This window comes from Cucurbita maxima, unplaced genomic scaffold (assembly GCF_002738345.1).
Source record: "Cucurbita maxima cultivar Rimu unplaced genomic scaffold, Cmax_1.0 Cma_Scf00024, whole genome shotgun sequence".
Classification (NCBI taxonomy): Eukaryota; Viridiplantae; Streptophyta; class Magnoliopsida; order Cucurbitales; family Cucurbitaceae; genus Cucurbita; species Cucurbita maxima.
The window spans coordinates 167,981-182,663 of record NW_019272040.1 but is presented as its reverse complement, the minus strand read 5'-3'; the positions used below and the strand labels follow the sequence as shown (position 1 = coordinate 182,663).

The following is a 14,683-nucleotide window of genomic DNA, read 5'->3' as shown; positions in this document are numbered from 1 at the left end:
CTCATATGTTCATCAAATGGCTCCCATTTTGGTATGGAATTAGTATCAATTTCAATGAGGGAACCAACATTTGGACATGCCACCACACCCAGTTTGCACCTCAAAGGCCGACCCAAAAGTGCCTCTCTTACCCTCAAATCTTCTCACATTTCTCAACCCATTGCAAGTAAGTTGATGATGATATTAAAGATCTTGCCTTTTCCAACCCTTCTTTTGTGGGTCACTCTCCTTTTTTTGGTAGGTGGGTTCAAGAGTATGGATGATTACGTGTCGAGAAAACCCGAGATAACTCGTGAGAATTTAATGGTGGAAGAGTTTTTGAACGACGGTTTGGTTTACCAATGTCATTTCTTGGTGAGATCATACGAGTCGGGACCTGATAATAAGATGACAATGTTTTTCGTCATTAACCAGTTACAGGTTCTAAGTTCGTTGGTTTAAAAATATATATCTATACAAGAAATTTGAATCACTTTTGATACGTGGGTTTTGATTAGGAGTCGAAACTAAACCATTTCATAAGCTGTGGATTGGTCAAAACGGGATTGGGTAAGACGGGATTTGGCACGACACATGAAATGACAAAAAGGGACCTCATATGGGTCGTGCATAAATTGCAAGTGGTGGTCGACCAATTTCCTTCTTGGTAATTATTGCATATTTTCTTAAATTCCAATGTCGGCTAAGATGTTCGAGTAACAAAATCATTTAAGATGAATTTTGAAGGAACGACGTCGTTGAACTTCGCACATGGATATGTAGACATGGGAAGAATAGTTATCGTCGAAACTGGATCGCTCGTGACAAGAAAAGTGGAAAAGTTTTGATCCGTGCAATCTGGTTTGTTCTTGATCTCGATTCGAACGCGGTTGAAACAGCTCTTTGATATTTAGTTTGTATTGCAGTTCCTATGTTTTGATGAACAAAAGAACAAGAAAATTATCCAAGTTTTGTGAAGAATTAGAGGAGGAAATGAATCCATTCTTCTTAGACAGCCATCCAATCCTTGAGGAAGATAACATCGTCTCACAAAAACTGCATTTACATCAACACGATTGCACCTATGCATCTTTAGTGGTAAGTTTTAATTTTAATAACTCCTTTTTTCTTTTTTAATTTTATTTTATTTTATTTTATTTTATTTTACTCGTGACTCTTCCAATATTGGTAGACGAGACTGAGCGATCTGGATATGAATCAACACATTAACAATGCCAGTTATATCAACTTTGTTCTCGAGGTATACCTTTTTCTCCTTATAAATAATTTCTTTTTTTTTTTTTTATTTAAATCTTTAATTTGTTTTTCAAAATTCAATCAAAATATTTGAAGAAAAAAGATAAAACTAAATATGCAAACACTACGAAAATAAACTTCTAACGAGAACGAAAAAAAAAAATGTCAATATTTTGGTTTTAGGGTACTCCTCGATCCGTGTTGGAGAATTACCAGCTTTCGCGTATAACAATCAAATACTTAAAAGAATGTAGTGTGGACCAGCAATTGCAGTCGCTTTCTTTGCCCTTAGAAAACGACGTTGTGAATGTTACTCCTCTCATCAAAGATAAAGACATCAAACTCCACCACTCAATTCTCTCCGATGGGATTGAACTTGTTCGAGCAAAAACCGTTTGGACACCAAAATTCGGTTAATTAACGTATTATTTTTATTTTTTGAGGACTTATAATTGTTTTTATTTGCATTTTTACAATAAAAACCTAACTATTTAGTTTTAAAAAATTATTTTTTTATTTTAATTGTAGAGCCTGTCCATTATTATTATTTTATTTATTTATTTATTTATTATGAAACGGTTTAATTTCGAATGAAAACATGTGGCTACACGGCCGTCTCCATCCGTTGGACTATTTGGGCCATGGTTTGGGCCATGGCCCGGATTTTAGGAGATTACAAATCGGCCCAAAAACAAAGCCTGGCCCATAGTTTCCAACCCGCATGGAAACACATGGGCCATTCGCTTACCAAACAAGGGAGGAATATGTGGACCCTCTCCTTGTTACAACTTAATGCCACTATTTCCATATTTGCCCTACTTTCTAAATTTTATTACCCAATTTGCCCTACTTTCTAAATTTTATTACCCAATTTGCCCTTCTCGATCGAACATGCATTCAACTAAATAACCCGTCGAGGCATTGTAATCTCGATCAAAAGATTAGAGATCCAAATTTCTACTCCGACGGTTAAACTTATTTTTTAAAATTAATTTTTTTAATAAAAAAATGAAAATTAAATGCAAAGAGGGGGAGGAGGTGACACGTGTTTGTATTAGAGGTAACAGCATATAGTATGTAAAGACGCATATGTGACACTTGCATGTGTTGTGTTTTTTTTGGCCTTTTACCCAATTCTATGAATTCAACCATCATCTCATTTTTCAAATTAAATGTTTAATTTCAACTCGGATTTATTATTATTATTATTATTCACGTGTTTAATTCTCGAAACGAAGATATTTTAATTTTTTTAACTTTGGGTCGCTCCACTGTGAACTTATTAAACCGCTACAAAAAATCATTTTTATTTCGTTTATCTATACGTTCCTTCAGAGAACCAAGAGTTCATAACTCTCTTAAGATTAAGATCGAGTTGTATATGACTATCATATCAAATATTATTTCTCTCAATTAACAAATTTATAAATAAAACTTAAACACTACGTGATTTGATCTTAAACAAACTCATTGTATAAGACATAAATTTCAATGATCGAATAAAGATTTAAACTCGAAGATAAAACAAAAGTAAGGGACATGTCGTGTAACGGTCCAAGCTCACAGCTAGCAGATATTATTCTTTTTGGGCTTTCATTTTCAAGCTTCCCTTTAAAACTTTAAAACACGTATGCTACGGAAAGATTTCCACACTCTTATAAAGGGTGTTTCGATCTCCTCCCGAACAATGTGGAGATATGAAAATGGGTGGTAGGTCCATTGTTGATTTGGTTGAGAGGCAAAATCTAAATGATTTGGTCTAATTGTCTAAATGGGTTGGCGTGAAGAACCAATTTAGACATTGGTGAGCTTATGATATGTTGGAGACAAACTCTATCACGTGTGCCTTTCCCCTTCTTCTTTTTTCACTCTTCTTCTCTTGTCTAACCCTAACCAAACATATGCTCGGTCGCTACTAAACATCTCTCTTTACAATTTCAATCTAATCGTAAGACACGTATAAATTTTGTTTCAAGATTGTTTCGATTTAGTACACAATAACCCGACTCTTAATATTTCAACGATTCAGGTTATTGTGTACTCGAAATCACTATTCACGAGTTTATGTACCTTTAACGTCTTTTACCTAATTAATATTTGTTCTTGAGGAGCCTTTTGGTTCTATCAAATATGTGTTAATTTTGACTATATGTTGGTGTTCATCCCTACAAATAACATGCTTTATTGACTTTTTGTAAATTACATTTCAATATATAATAAAGTTTTAAACTTTATAATAAAATTAAAAAATTAAAAAAATTAGGATAAAAGGAAGCAATAATATATGAATTATGATTTAATTTATATATAATTAATTAATTAACATATTATATGTTCGATGGTAATAAACCTTCGCTAGATTTATTTATTTATCATATATTATTATTATTATTATTTGTAATTTTAACCTTTTTCTATCAATTATTTAATATATGTTATTTTTAAGGATTTTTGAAAACCTATGAATGTTTTTTTTTTTTTTTTTTTTTTGTTAATTTGATTGGAGACATAATTAGTGTCAGAAATTAAAACATTGGGATTCATTATTATTTTCGCACACCCAAATCTCTTCAACCGATTCTTAATCCAAAATGTAATCAAATATTTCACTTTTTTTTGTTTTTTTTTTCTCTTTTATTTTGTGTAATTTTTTTCATACAAAAATGGTCGGGACAACATAATCTTGGTTCTCGATCTCATTTTTTCTCGTTTTTTTCTTTAAGAATTTATTGTCTTCGTTTTGAGTAGGTCCTCACGAGTAAATAGACAGACATCTTTACTATATAAGTTTGAAAATTTGTCCTTTTCGTTTATAACGATCGGATTGAACAATGACCCTTTCAATTTTTTTCTCCAAATTTATAAAATTCCGTTTACAATTTAATTATTAAAAGTTAAGGAAAAAAAAAAAACAAGATTAGATGATTTTGTTTGAAATTATGTGCCCTTTTCTAAATGAAATGAGTGCCTTCTTTTTCTCATGACAAAACCCTATTTTATATGCTAATTATCAATTATGGAGGATTTTTAAAATTATATAAAAAAAAATTTTAAAATATTTTGAAATATCATTGATTTTAGCTACAATAATTAATTTTAAGGTAAGAATTAAGGATTAATATAAATTACATAGTAACAAATACAATTTTAGTTTTCTTTTTTAATTTGATGATTAATAAATAGTAAAATATTAATAGAAACTATTTCTTGATAAAAATTAAAATTCATGATAATTAAAATACAAAACTCGATATTATGTTTTTTTTAAGGTCGGATATTCCTATGTCTCAATCTGAGCTGAACACATTTTACAAAAAAAAAAAAAAAAAAAAAAAAAAAAAAAAAAAAAAAANATTTTAAAAAAAAAAAAAAAAAAAAAAAAGTCATTTCATTTAACATGTGACATGATTGTACCCATTAAGCTACATATATTATAATGTCTTTGGTACATATTAAATTAGTTGTCACCTTTAATAAATAATAATAATAATAATTCATATTGAAGAATGTCATTATGTGTGCTTAATGATGAGCTATCATATATATATGTTACACGTACTAACAAATTCACCAAGGTTATTATCAGTCAGGAAGTGATATGTCTATTTTATGCAGTAACAGGTGTATAAATCTTGGTAGGGATGATACGAAAGATAGTAATTACATTCTTCTCGAGTTCAAGTTTTCTATCGTAATTTGAACATTAGTGTCGAGATTTGTTGGGTCATAGCCTAGAAGCTTAGGTTGTGGAGACGGGTGGGCAAACCCATCATATTTAATGAGCCCAGTCCACAAAAGAAGTTGTCAATTGTCGACGTCTTACATGAGCTGACTAAATGACTCGATTCTCCCGGAACGGTAGCTAAGCTAATAAAAAAAATATACAGTAGAATAAATTTGAATGAAAAGAAAAAGTAATAAAACCCTAATAAGTTGTTCATCCAACTTTTATTTTGTTGCCGGTCCTTAAAAGTGTGTTAGGGGACACCAAGACCCCACATTTGCTACTCATCTCAGAGACCACAAAGCCCTTAGTTGACCTGTCATGGTTCCCCACTCCCTCCTCCATTTCCCCCATCACTTTCCTTCTTCTATATATCCCACTTTCTTTTTCCCCATCCCTAACAACCCATCTTTCATCCATGGAAAAAGAACCCCTTGGACTCGAGATCACCGAGCTTCGTCTCGGTCTCCCTGGCAATGGCGAAAAAAACGAGAAGAAACGAGCCTACGTTGCCATTGTAGGCGAAGATGAACCGACCAGGGACAATGTCGAGAGGAAGAATAACATGAGTAAGGGACAAGTTGTAGGGTGGCCACCAGTGTGTTCGTATCGAAGAAAGAATAGTTTTGAAGAGAAAGAGTCGTTGCATGAGAATAAGAACTCAAAAATATACGTGAAGATTAGTATGGATGGAGCTCCATTTCTTCGTAAACTTGACTTGGGTTCTCATAATGGATATTCGGATCTTGCTCTCGCTCTTGAAAAGCTCTTTGCTTGCTTTGGAACGGGTAAATTTAGTGCTCTTTCTCGTATCTTTTTTTTTTTTTTTTAATTTTCTCTCTTGTTTTTAGGGTTTCTACAATAATATATATGCATACACACATAAATATCACGATAAAGTAGTGGTATGTTTGTAAAATGACAGGAAAGACATCAAAGCATGGAAAAGGTTCCGATTACGTTCCTATTTATGAAGACAAAGATGGAGATTGGATGCTTGTGGGAGACGTCCCTTGGGAGTAAGTACAACAAATATATATTGGACTTCAAATCTTTAGATCTACCATTAGATTTATGTTGCTCATTTTTTCTTTTTACCTAACTCAAAATTTTCCTAACAATTTAAATTCATATTATTTCATTTGTTAAAGGCTGATTCGGTTTAGACCAACAAAATTTTTTGAGTTGATCGGGTTGGTGCCCAAAAAACATGAATAGACTTTATAAAAAATATTTAAAAAAAGAAAATAAAAAATATTTATTTACAATATTCGTTATATTAATAACTAAAATCTCGTAAATAAAAAATTCACATATTATAATGCAGTATTAATATCGGTTACAAACATTAAATATTCTTACTCTTCATAACAATTTTAAAAGTACAGTATGGTTGGGTTAGGTTAGATTGTAACCTTATTTTCAGGTTGGTCAAGTTGAACCGACCATAGAAAATGTAACTCATAAATTTATTCGATTTTTTTAGTTTTTGAAAAATTCAACCCAGTTCAAAGTCAAAGGTGGATTTGATGTGATATATTTACTTATTTATTTATTCGGCATTACCGTTATGAAGGGGGCTTAAAATTGAAGCTCAGTCAAAGTCAAAGTCGATTTAATTTGATTGACACAAATTGCGATTAAGAATTCAAGTTTTAATTAGACGTTTTAATGACAAAGAGGGCAAACTGGTCTTTTCATATACCCTGCCCATTCATTAACTAACACAACATGATGCCGACAGGAAGCAGACCTTAATAATGGTGTCAGCCAGATTACAAAGTTGTCCCTGAATTCAATTCCCCTTGCCCCCCTCCCGACATATCCCATGCCTATAATTTAAAATCAAAGTAATCCAATTTTAGATTTAATTATGATAATATTTTTTCAGGATGTTTGCCAAATCGTGCAAGAGACTGAGGATCATGAAGAGATCGGAGGCCAAAGGGTTCGGCCTGCAATTTAAGGATCTATGAACTTAAGAAATATATCTTCCTGAATTTTTATGACTTTATTTAGCTTCAAAATAGACGCAACAGTAATTTGCATAATTAATATTAATTGTTCAGGTAATCGTCACAATGGCTAGATAGCTTTATATGGAGTTTGCTTGTTGTTTTAATTCTTCACTTATATAGTATAGTTTGTTGGGTTATATTAAGGAAATGGTTTATTTTGTTTGTTTCTATTTTATTATTTCAATGTTTTTTTTTTAAATACGGTAGAAAAAAATTTAATCAAAACCATCGTTGTATTGTGCATATTATTATTTTGGTGTTCTTACGAAAACTGTGACAAAACCTTTTCTCTTCCTCTAGTATGTTTTCTGTTTCATGGTTTCAACGAGATAAACCACGAACCGTAAACAAGATTATTAGATAAACATGATATTAATATAAAATTATCAAACGTAATTAGTTTATCTATGCAACAATTAACCGTACACAATTGTCAATCACGCTATACTAGCCAACTTAATAATTTCTTATATTCTCATAGTAGAGTTATGATTAGAGATGTCAATGAAGATCGAAAAGTCTTCTCCATCCCCGTGTACGAGGTGAGAATAAGGATGGAAAAATCTTGTTTGTCCTCATCTCCTCTTGTTTCAGCATTCATCGTAGTAAACTTTTCCAGCAGGAATTTTTGAAGTGGCCCCAAAAAAAAAAAAGTAAAAGCTGCAACATAGCCCCCTCATGTAGGACTTGAAAAAACTATAGTGAAATCCACATTTGATTATATTATATATTATATTACATTACATACAGCAAAAACAGATAGACACAGAAATGAATGAATAAGTAAGAGAGGTCCCAGGGCGCACAAAGGGTGTAAAAAGGTGGTGGTTAAAGAACAGAACAGAACAGAACAGAACAGAACAGAACATGTGGGGAAGGCTGAGAGAAAAGCAGTGGCAGCAGCTTTAAGCTAATATCCAAGAATTGGGTTCCGTTGTTCATCAATTTCAACCACAAGCAAACGCTTTGGATCTGACCCACTTGGTCCTTCTTTGTACAATGTGGGAAGATATGCTTTATAAGCCGGCAGATAACGTGACACAAAGTCTCTAACCTGCAAATTCCACCACCACAACTCATCATCTTACTATCCCCAACTTTCAAACTCTTTAACTCCGTTTTGTTTTCGGCTTACCTCTTCGTCGCTCATCCCGGGTTTTCCTGCCTCTCTCATTGCAATCTCTGCCTGTAAATTCATAACAACATGCAGTTCTTAAGGCTTCTGAAACCCAGGTGGTGATTCTTGTATGCTAATGTGTATAAAGCCTTACTTGCAGACGCCAATAGTAAACGCAACTCGGGTCGTTTATCTTGATCACGATCCACGCCCCTATGTACTTATCCCAAGCATCGTAGTACGCTTTCATATTGTTGTTCACTATCTCCAGCTATAAAATTCAAATTTCAGATTTGGTTTACCTTGATACAATGTTGGAAGAGTTGAAAAAGCTATAACCTGTGGATCAACTGTTGTGACAGCTTCCGTCGGGAGCGGTTTGAAGCCGAGCATCCAACCTTCAAACAGGACGACCTAAAGGTAACGAAACGAAAGGTTTATGTAGTATCTAGGTGCCATAAGTTTTATGTTGAGTTAAAATTTCTTACTGTCAGTGGTCCTTCAACCTCTGGCCAAGTAGAAGGATCAGCTCTGTCACCCCTTCCACTATATGCAGACTGAATAAAACATAGGAAATGGGGAGTTTGAGAATCACAAATGACTGGAATTAAATATGAGCATGGTTTTTTTAACTTACTTTATCATATCTGGGGACCTTCATCTTTAAACCTTCATATTAAAAGAGAATTCGATGAGTAAAAAACTCGAAACCAGGGACAACAGCAAAAGAAGTGAAGAAACAAACTGACCTTCCTTGGTCAACTTGGATAGAGCTGTGAGTGTTTCGACCGACAGTTCGAGATCGTGACTTCCAGCATTTCCTCGATACTGAAAAATGGAAAGAACATGATTAACAGAAGATATGGAGGACTAAGAGAAGGACAGACCATAAATAGTTACCTCCAGAAGGGCATTCCCAGGGTTGCTTTCCCTCAGTTGTGCCTACCATGTAACACTTAAATGACTTATAGTACTGCAAATAGAAAGAAAACGCTAAAAAAATGCCATCCATAGCTAACCAACCTGCCCCTCGGCTGTCAAATAGAAGTCGTCGATGGATACCATAGCAGACTTCCTGAGATAGAACTTCAGTCAGAAATTATATTGTTTTTATGTAACAGTTCAAGTCCACCGCTGGTAGATATTGTCCGTTTTGGGGCGTTACGTATCACCGTCAGCCTCACGGTTTTAAAACGCGTCTACTAGGGAGAGGTTTCCACACCCTTATAAGGAATGTTTCGTTCCCCTCTCCAACCGATGTGGAATCTTACAATCCACCCCTTTGGGGACCGGCACACCACCCAGTGACTGGCTTTGATACCATTTGTAACAGCTCAAGTCCACTACAAGTAAATATTGTCCGTTTTGGCCAGTTACGTATCGCCATCAGCCTGACGGTTTTAAAATGCGTCTGCTAGGGAGAGGTTTTCACACCCTTATAAGGAATGTTTCATTACCCTCTCCAACCGACGTAAGATCTCACATTTTCCTTTCTCTATACTCTTATCACTGCTTCAGCAGATAGTCAGCTCGCATTATGGTATATTTACTAGCATCACAGCCTACCTGCCTGTTACTTCGAAGAGATAATTGAGAGCATACACAAGTGTCGTCTTTCCACAACCTTGTGGAGCACTAAATCCTATCTGCACAACAAAATGATTTGAAGATAAGTAGCCAGGGGAACAACAATTTTTTAGCTCTAATAGTAACAGTGTAATCGCCCAAGTCCACCGCTAGCAAATATGTTCGCTTTGGCCTGTTACGTATCGCCATCAACCTCACAGTTTTTAAAACGCGTCTGTTAGGGAGAGGTTTCTACACCCTTATAAGTAATGCTCCGTTCCCCTCTCCAACCAATGTGGGATCTCACAATCCACCCCCTTGGAACCCAACGTCCCCGCTAGCACACCGGTTAAGCCTTGTGCAAAACATCTCGATTCCTTGATGGTATGCGCACGTTTGAAACGAAAAGAAAGAAGCTACGAGAAGTCCAAAAGCTTACCACTAAGGGAGGAATTTCTTCTCCTTTAAACGAGGAATGGTGTTGAGATATTTGATCTTCACACCAAAAAAACACAGGTATATAGTAATGATAAAATCTTGCTTTCTGAGGAATTGTGAGCTCCATTTCATTAACCTTGAACAATCGACATAGATAAGAGCCATAAGCTAGCCATTTATCTATGGCGTCAGCCACATTTGTGGGGGTCAGACCCAACTTTTCTATCAATGGACCTGAGCAAATGAATTCAAAAAGATCCTCCAAAATGGAAACTTGTGCTGGCTTTGTGGGTAATGCATGACAAACGGAACCTTGATAATGCTCGACCGAGGCAGCAACACCGTGACACGAGGAGTTATCTTGAATCCATGAACATCCATTGCCTAGAATAAAATTCCAAAGGAGACAAAGGAAGAGATCAATGATTAAAGCAGTTTCCTTCTACACATTAAGAAGACATTTGCATACTAAACAAGTTATAGTGGACCAGTATTGACCATAAAACAATTGAACTGTAGCTTTCTGAGACTACATATAGAAGCTTAACCACAAATATGGTAAAGTTCATCAAAAAAATACAAGACTTTTGAAGCTATCTCTGATTTCACTACAAAGCGATAACTAGATAGGATGTTTTTACTTATCAGAAATCTTATATGAAAATGTCCCCTAAAAAGAGCAAAGTGATGTTTCAAGAACAAATAGAATGTTCTATGCATCGAGGGAAATGGTCGTGTTTCTTTGATGAAGATAGAAAAGAGGTCAGGAAACCGTGAGAATGGTTGAATTGATAACTCACTAGACTAGCCCACTTGTTTAATTGGCAACATAAGGATCTATACAATCCGCGCATTTACGTCATGCTCTGATGAACCCAACCATTTTGATATCCTTTCAGGTAAAAGTGATAAAAGGAACTATTAACAACTCAAACTCACCGCTATCAAATATTGTCCGTTTTGGCCCACTACGTATTGCTGTCAGCTTCACGATTTTAAAACGCGTTTATTAGGGAGAGATTTCCACACTTATAAGGAATGTTTCGTTTCCCTTTCCAACCGAGGTAGGATCTCACGTAACCCAAAAATTTCCGAACACCAAGAATGAACAGAATCCATTTCAAGAAACAACAAAAGATATTGCAAAAAGTAAGACAAATGAAGAACACTTTTCAATTTCTCATCATGAAACCAAATTTCCATAACTGAAGAACACTTATCAATTTCCCTCCATGATAGCTCTGACATCTAGAAAGGCCACAATCTATTCCCCACAATTTTCCAACAAGCCAAACAGAGAATATCGCATAATCAAAAGCACAAAACCTCAAACACTACCAAAATTCCATTGAATATAGGAGACAAAAAGGCAGATGAAATCGACGAACATTGCATACCCTTCCCAACACTCGACAACCAATCATCAAAAACCATTCCAATAGCCAAACAGAGGAGAAAAGCGCAGAAGCCAACAGATACTATTCCATCAAAACAATCTGGAAAGACGAAAATACCTGATTTCGCGAAATGAGTCGGCGAATAACAGAGTCTGGAAATGGATTGGTTGGGTTTAGCCATGGAAAATGAAGAAGAAGAAGAAACAGAGAGATGGTGGGAGTGAAGGAAAGAAGCGAGTTTATAAAAACCGACGCCATTAGTGTTGGTACAGAAAAGAGAGGGAAAAGTTGAAGTCGGAGATAGCGGCTGAGTTGCCATACTTATCTACAGCCTCACTGTGAGCGCTTCTTTGACAATTAACATTTCCAAGGCATCTTGGTTTTGGTTTCTGGCCGACTTTTACGAGCCATAGTGGGAGGGTGGGGAAGAGAGAGAAAAGAGGGAAGAGAGAGACACACACACTTGGAGCTGTGCGGATATGAATTGAGAACTTGAGATGACAATTCTCTTTCGTTCTCCTCTACAAATCTATATGAATTACATATATACGTATTTATATGATGGACTTAAAACTCAAATTAAACGAGTTCCGTTAGAATTCACTGCTAACATATATGCTCGATTTTAGCCTCTTAGGTGTCATCGTCAGTTTACGATTTTAAAATATACCTATTATCAAAAAAATTCTATTCTTCCCAATTTTCAAGTTTATTTTTTTAATTATTTAAAAACAATTATTTTGCATTAATAATTAAATTCTCCCGTCACAATAAATCACTAATGTGAATTATAAACTTCAAATATTCGTAATAATCTTAAAAGTGGGGTTGGATTATAATGCTGGTTGATCGGTTGACCCAACTACAATAATGTTAACCGAACCCATCTAAATTTTTTATTTTTCAAGAAATTAAAATAATATTTAAAGTTGGGCAGATATTTGACAAAAGAAAATAATAATAATAATTAATTTTTTAGTGCCAAGTATTACACTTCATTTTATTCTTATTTATTTAATTCCAAATTCTTATATAATATTTCTACGAAAAAACGGTGAAAATTATATATCAGAAACTTGAACGTTCTTTAGCTTAGTTTATTTCGAGATTTCTCACAAAATGCAATTAAAAAGAAAGACGTTTAAGCTAGCTTGTTTTCATTTTTCAGTGAAACTATACGTGGGGCTAACGAATTTTAGGTTTTTGTTAAGAAGTCAATCTAGCGGTGCTAATATAGAACACGGCCAAATGATAAGAAACGTAGGGTGGATGTTGTTTATTTGTGTGTGGTTTGTTTTATTTTTGTTGTTCAAAATTTGTAGAGATGTAAAAGGTAAGGAAGTTGAGTACTTAATTTATTTTGGGTGGTATGTGGATATGGGAGGCCTCCATATCCAATGCATTGCATTTATTTATGGTCCCTTTTTGAGACCTTTTAATTAGGAGATATGCAATTCTTATAAATGGTATATAAAAATATAAATATAAATAACTGTTCGTTCCTCCTACCCAAATGGAAGTCACTGCAAGGTAGCGAAATTTCTATGGTTGAGTAATTGAGAAGAAATGTCCATCTTCGGTATAAGTAATAAATTTTAATTTTTGTTAAGTTTTTCTGAGTTATCTTATCCTCAATATCATTTTTTATTCGCTTGTGTTCTTAATTTATTTATATACCCTTCATTAACTCGGATGTCATAGGGCAAACTACCTGGGAACTAGGCCCAATACAAGTAGTTAAAAAAGACATGGGAAGTTGGGTGAAATGGTATCAAATACTTCTTGAACATGAGTATTGAAATTGCGAGCATCGAACATGAAGGCTCAAAATTCAAGTGATAGTATCAGGACCCTTAAGCTACTATTCTCAAGAAACGACGTAATCAAGTATGTTTGTCATTATAAGAATTTTTTTTTTTTTAATTTTAAAAATTTTAAAACTAGATAATAATTTTTTTAAAAATAAAAGTAAGTGATTATTAAATAAATAAATAAAAATAAAGGTTGTTAATTAAGATTTTTGCGTGTGTTTTTTTGAATAATGGAATAAAAAATTGAATTAAAAAGGTAATTCCAAATTGAATTGAAAGTCTTTGAGAGAGTGACGTGTACGCAAGTTGTTGGGCCTGGCGCCTCCGCTCCAAAATGGTTCCGTCTTTTTTTTTCTCGCACACGCCTGTCTCGCTGTCCCTTATCCATTTCCAATCCTTTTCCCTTTTAATTTTCACTGTAACAACACTGTATTCTTCTTCTTCTTCTTCTTCTTCTTCTTCTTCTTCTTCGCGACGCAGTTTCCTTTCCATTTTTGCCCTAATTAACTCTTTCCTCATTGTTGATGCCCAATCGAACCGATTTCTTTTAAAAAAGAAAAACCTTAAGAACCGGTTCAGTTCGGCTTAGATTAGACCGGTTGCCGGACGGAATCGTCCCCATCGGCGGCGAAACAGAGGCGAATACGGCTTTGTGAACAGAGTTCCAGACTATTTTCAAATCAACCTAATTCACCTTTTTTTAATTTAAAGATTCAATTATAAATTTTTCTAATTACTCAATCCAACTATTAAAAATATTTAAATATTTATATTCTTTATTTTAAATAAAAAATAAAATATTTATACGTTCAACATTTATATATTTATTTTTAAACATGAAATTAAAATTTACCATTCAATTTTAATATATATTTATGAGTACATAATTAAATAATTGGATTACCATTAATATATATATATATATATATATATATATAAATATAAATATACATATACATGTAAATCATATTATAAACAATTTATTTGTTTACCTCAACTTAACTCATTCTAGAAAAAGAAATATATATATATATATATATATAAAGCATATTATAAATCTTTTATTTTTTTAAGTCTGTAGTTTACTTAAACTTGACTCATTTAAATTTAAATGTATAATAATATACCATTTATTTTAAGTTAGAGTTTACTTAAAATTAACTCGAGATTTAGAAGTCATTTAATCTATAATTATTTAAATTAAATTTAATCTAAATGAGGATTAGTTTTTTTGAAAATGTTACCATATAAAATTATTATAATGATATTTATGTTCTTATACTACATTTAATCATGGTTGTAGTAATGCACTACATACTACAGTTTTTTTACTCACGCTAAAAAAAAAAAAAGTAATTTACTAGGAAATAGACCAT

At 33.5% G+C, this 14,683-nt stretch overlaps 3 protein-coding genes across 4 annotated transcripts; 2 read left to right on the top strand and 1 right to left on the bottom strand.

Annotated features, from left to right (window-relative positions):
• Nucleotides 1–6: 6 nt before the first annotated feature.
• Nucleotides 7–1,670, top strand: LOC111497736 (palmitoyl-acyl carrier protein thioesterase, chloroplastic-like). The gene is made up of 7 exons (XM_023148650.1): nucleotides 7–166; nucleotides 242–420; nucleotides 498–646; nucleotides 727–840; nucleotides 906–1,077; nucleotides 1,172–1,240; nucleotides 1,420–1,670. Exons 1-7 carry the CDS (start codon nucleotides 34–36, stop codon nucleotides 1,651–1,653), a joined length of 1,050 nt encoding a protein of 349 aa, XP_023004418.1. The 5' UTR covers nucleotides 7–33; the 3' UTR covers nucleotides 1,654–1,670.
• A 3,402-nt stretch (nucleotides 1,671–5,072) lies between these two features.
• On the top strand, nucleotides 5,073–7,062 carry LOC111498041 (auxin-induced protein AUX22-like). Its single transcript, XM_023149095.1, has 4 exons — nucleotides 5,073–5,094; nucleotides 5,170–5,748; nucleotides 5,886–5,979; nucleotides 6,852–7,062. Exons 1-4 carry the CDS (start codon nucleotides 5,073–5,075, stop codon nucleotides 6,934–6,936), a joined length of 780 nt encoding a protein of 259 aa, XP_023004863.1. The 3' UTR covers nucleotides 6,937–7,062.
• A 597-nt stretch (nucleotides 7,063–7,659) lies between these two features.
• On the bottom strand, nucleotides 7,660–12,009 carry LOC111497972 (D-glycerate 3-kinase, chloroplastic-like). 2 transcript variants are annotated; one of them, XM_023149000.1, is made up of 12 exons: nucleotides 11,614–12,009; nucleotides 10,101–10,483; nucleotides 9,662–9,741; nucleotides 9,119–9,170; nucleotides 8,996–9,037; nucleotides 8,845–8,923; nucleotides 8,733–8,770; nucleotides 8,584–8,652; nucleotides 8,435–8,509; nucleotides 8,250–8,366; nucleotides 8,114–8,164; nucleotides 7,660–8,032 (listed from the first exon to the last, which is right to left on the bottom strand). In XM_023149000.1, the coding sequence occupies exons 1-12, from the start codon at nucleotides 11,813–11,815 to the stop codon at nucleotides 7,889–7,891; spliced, it is 1,332 nt and encodes a 443-aa protein (XP_023004768.1). In that variant the 5' UTR covers nucleotides 11,816–12,009; the 3' UTR covers nucleotides 7,660–7,888. The 2 variants fall into 2 exon arrangements, with proteins under 2 accessions (XP_023004768.1, XP_023004769.1); XM_023149001.1 differs by having other exon boundaries at nucleotides 8,733–8,764.
• Nucleotides 12,010–14,683: the final 2,674 nt, after the last annotated feature.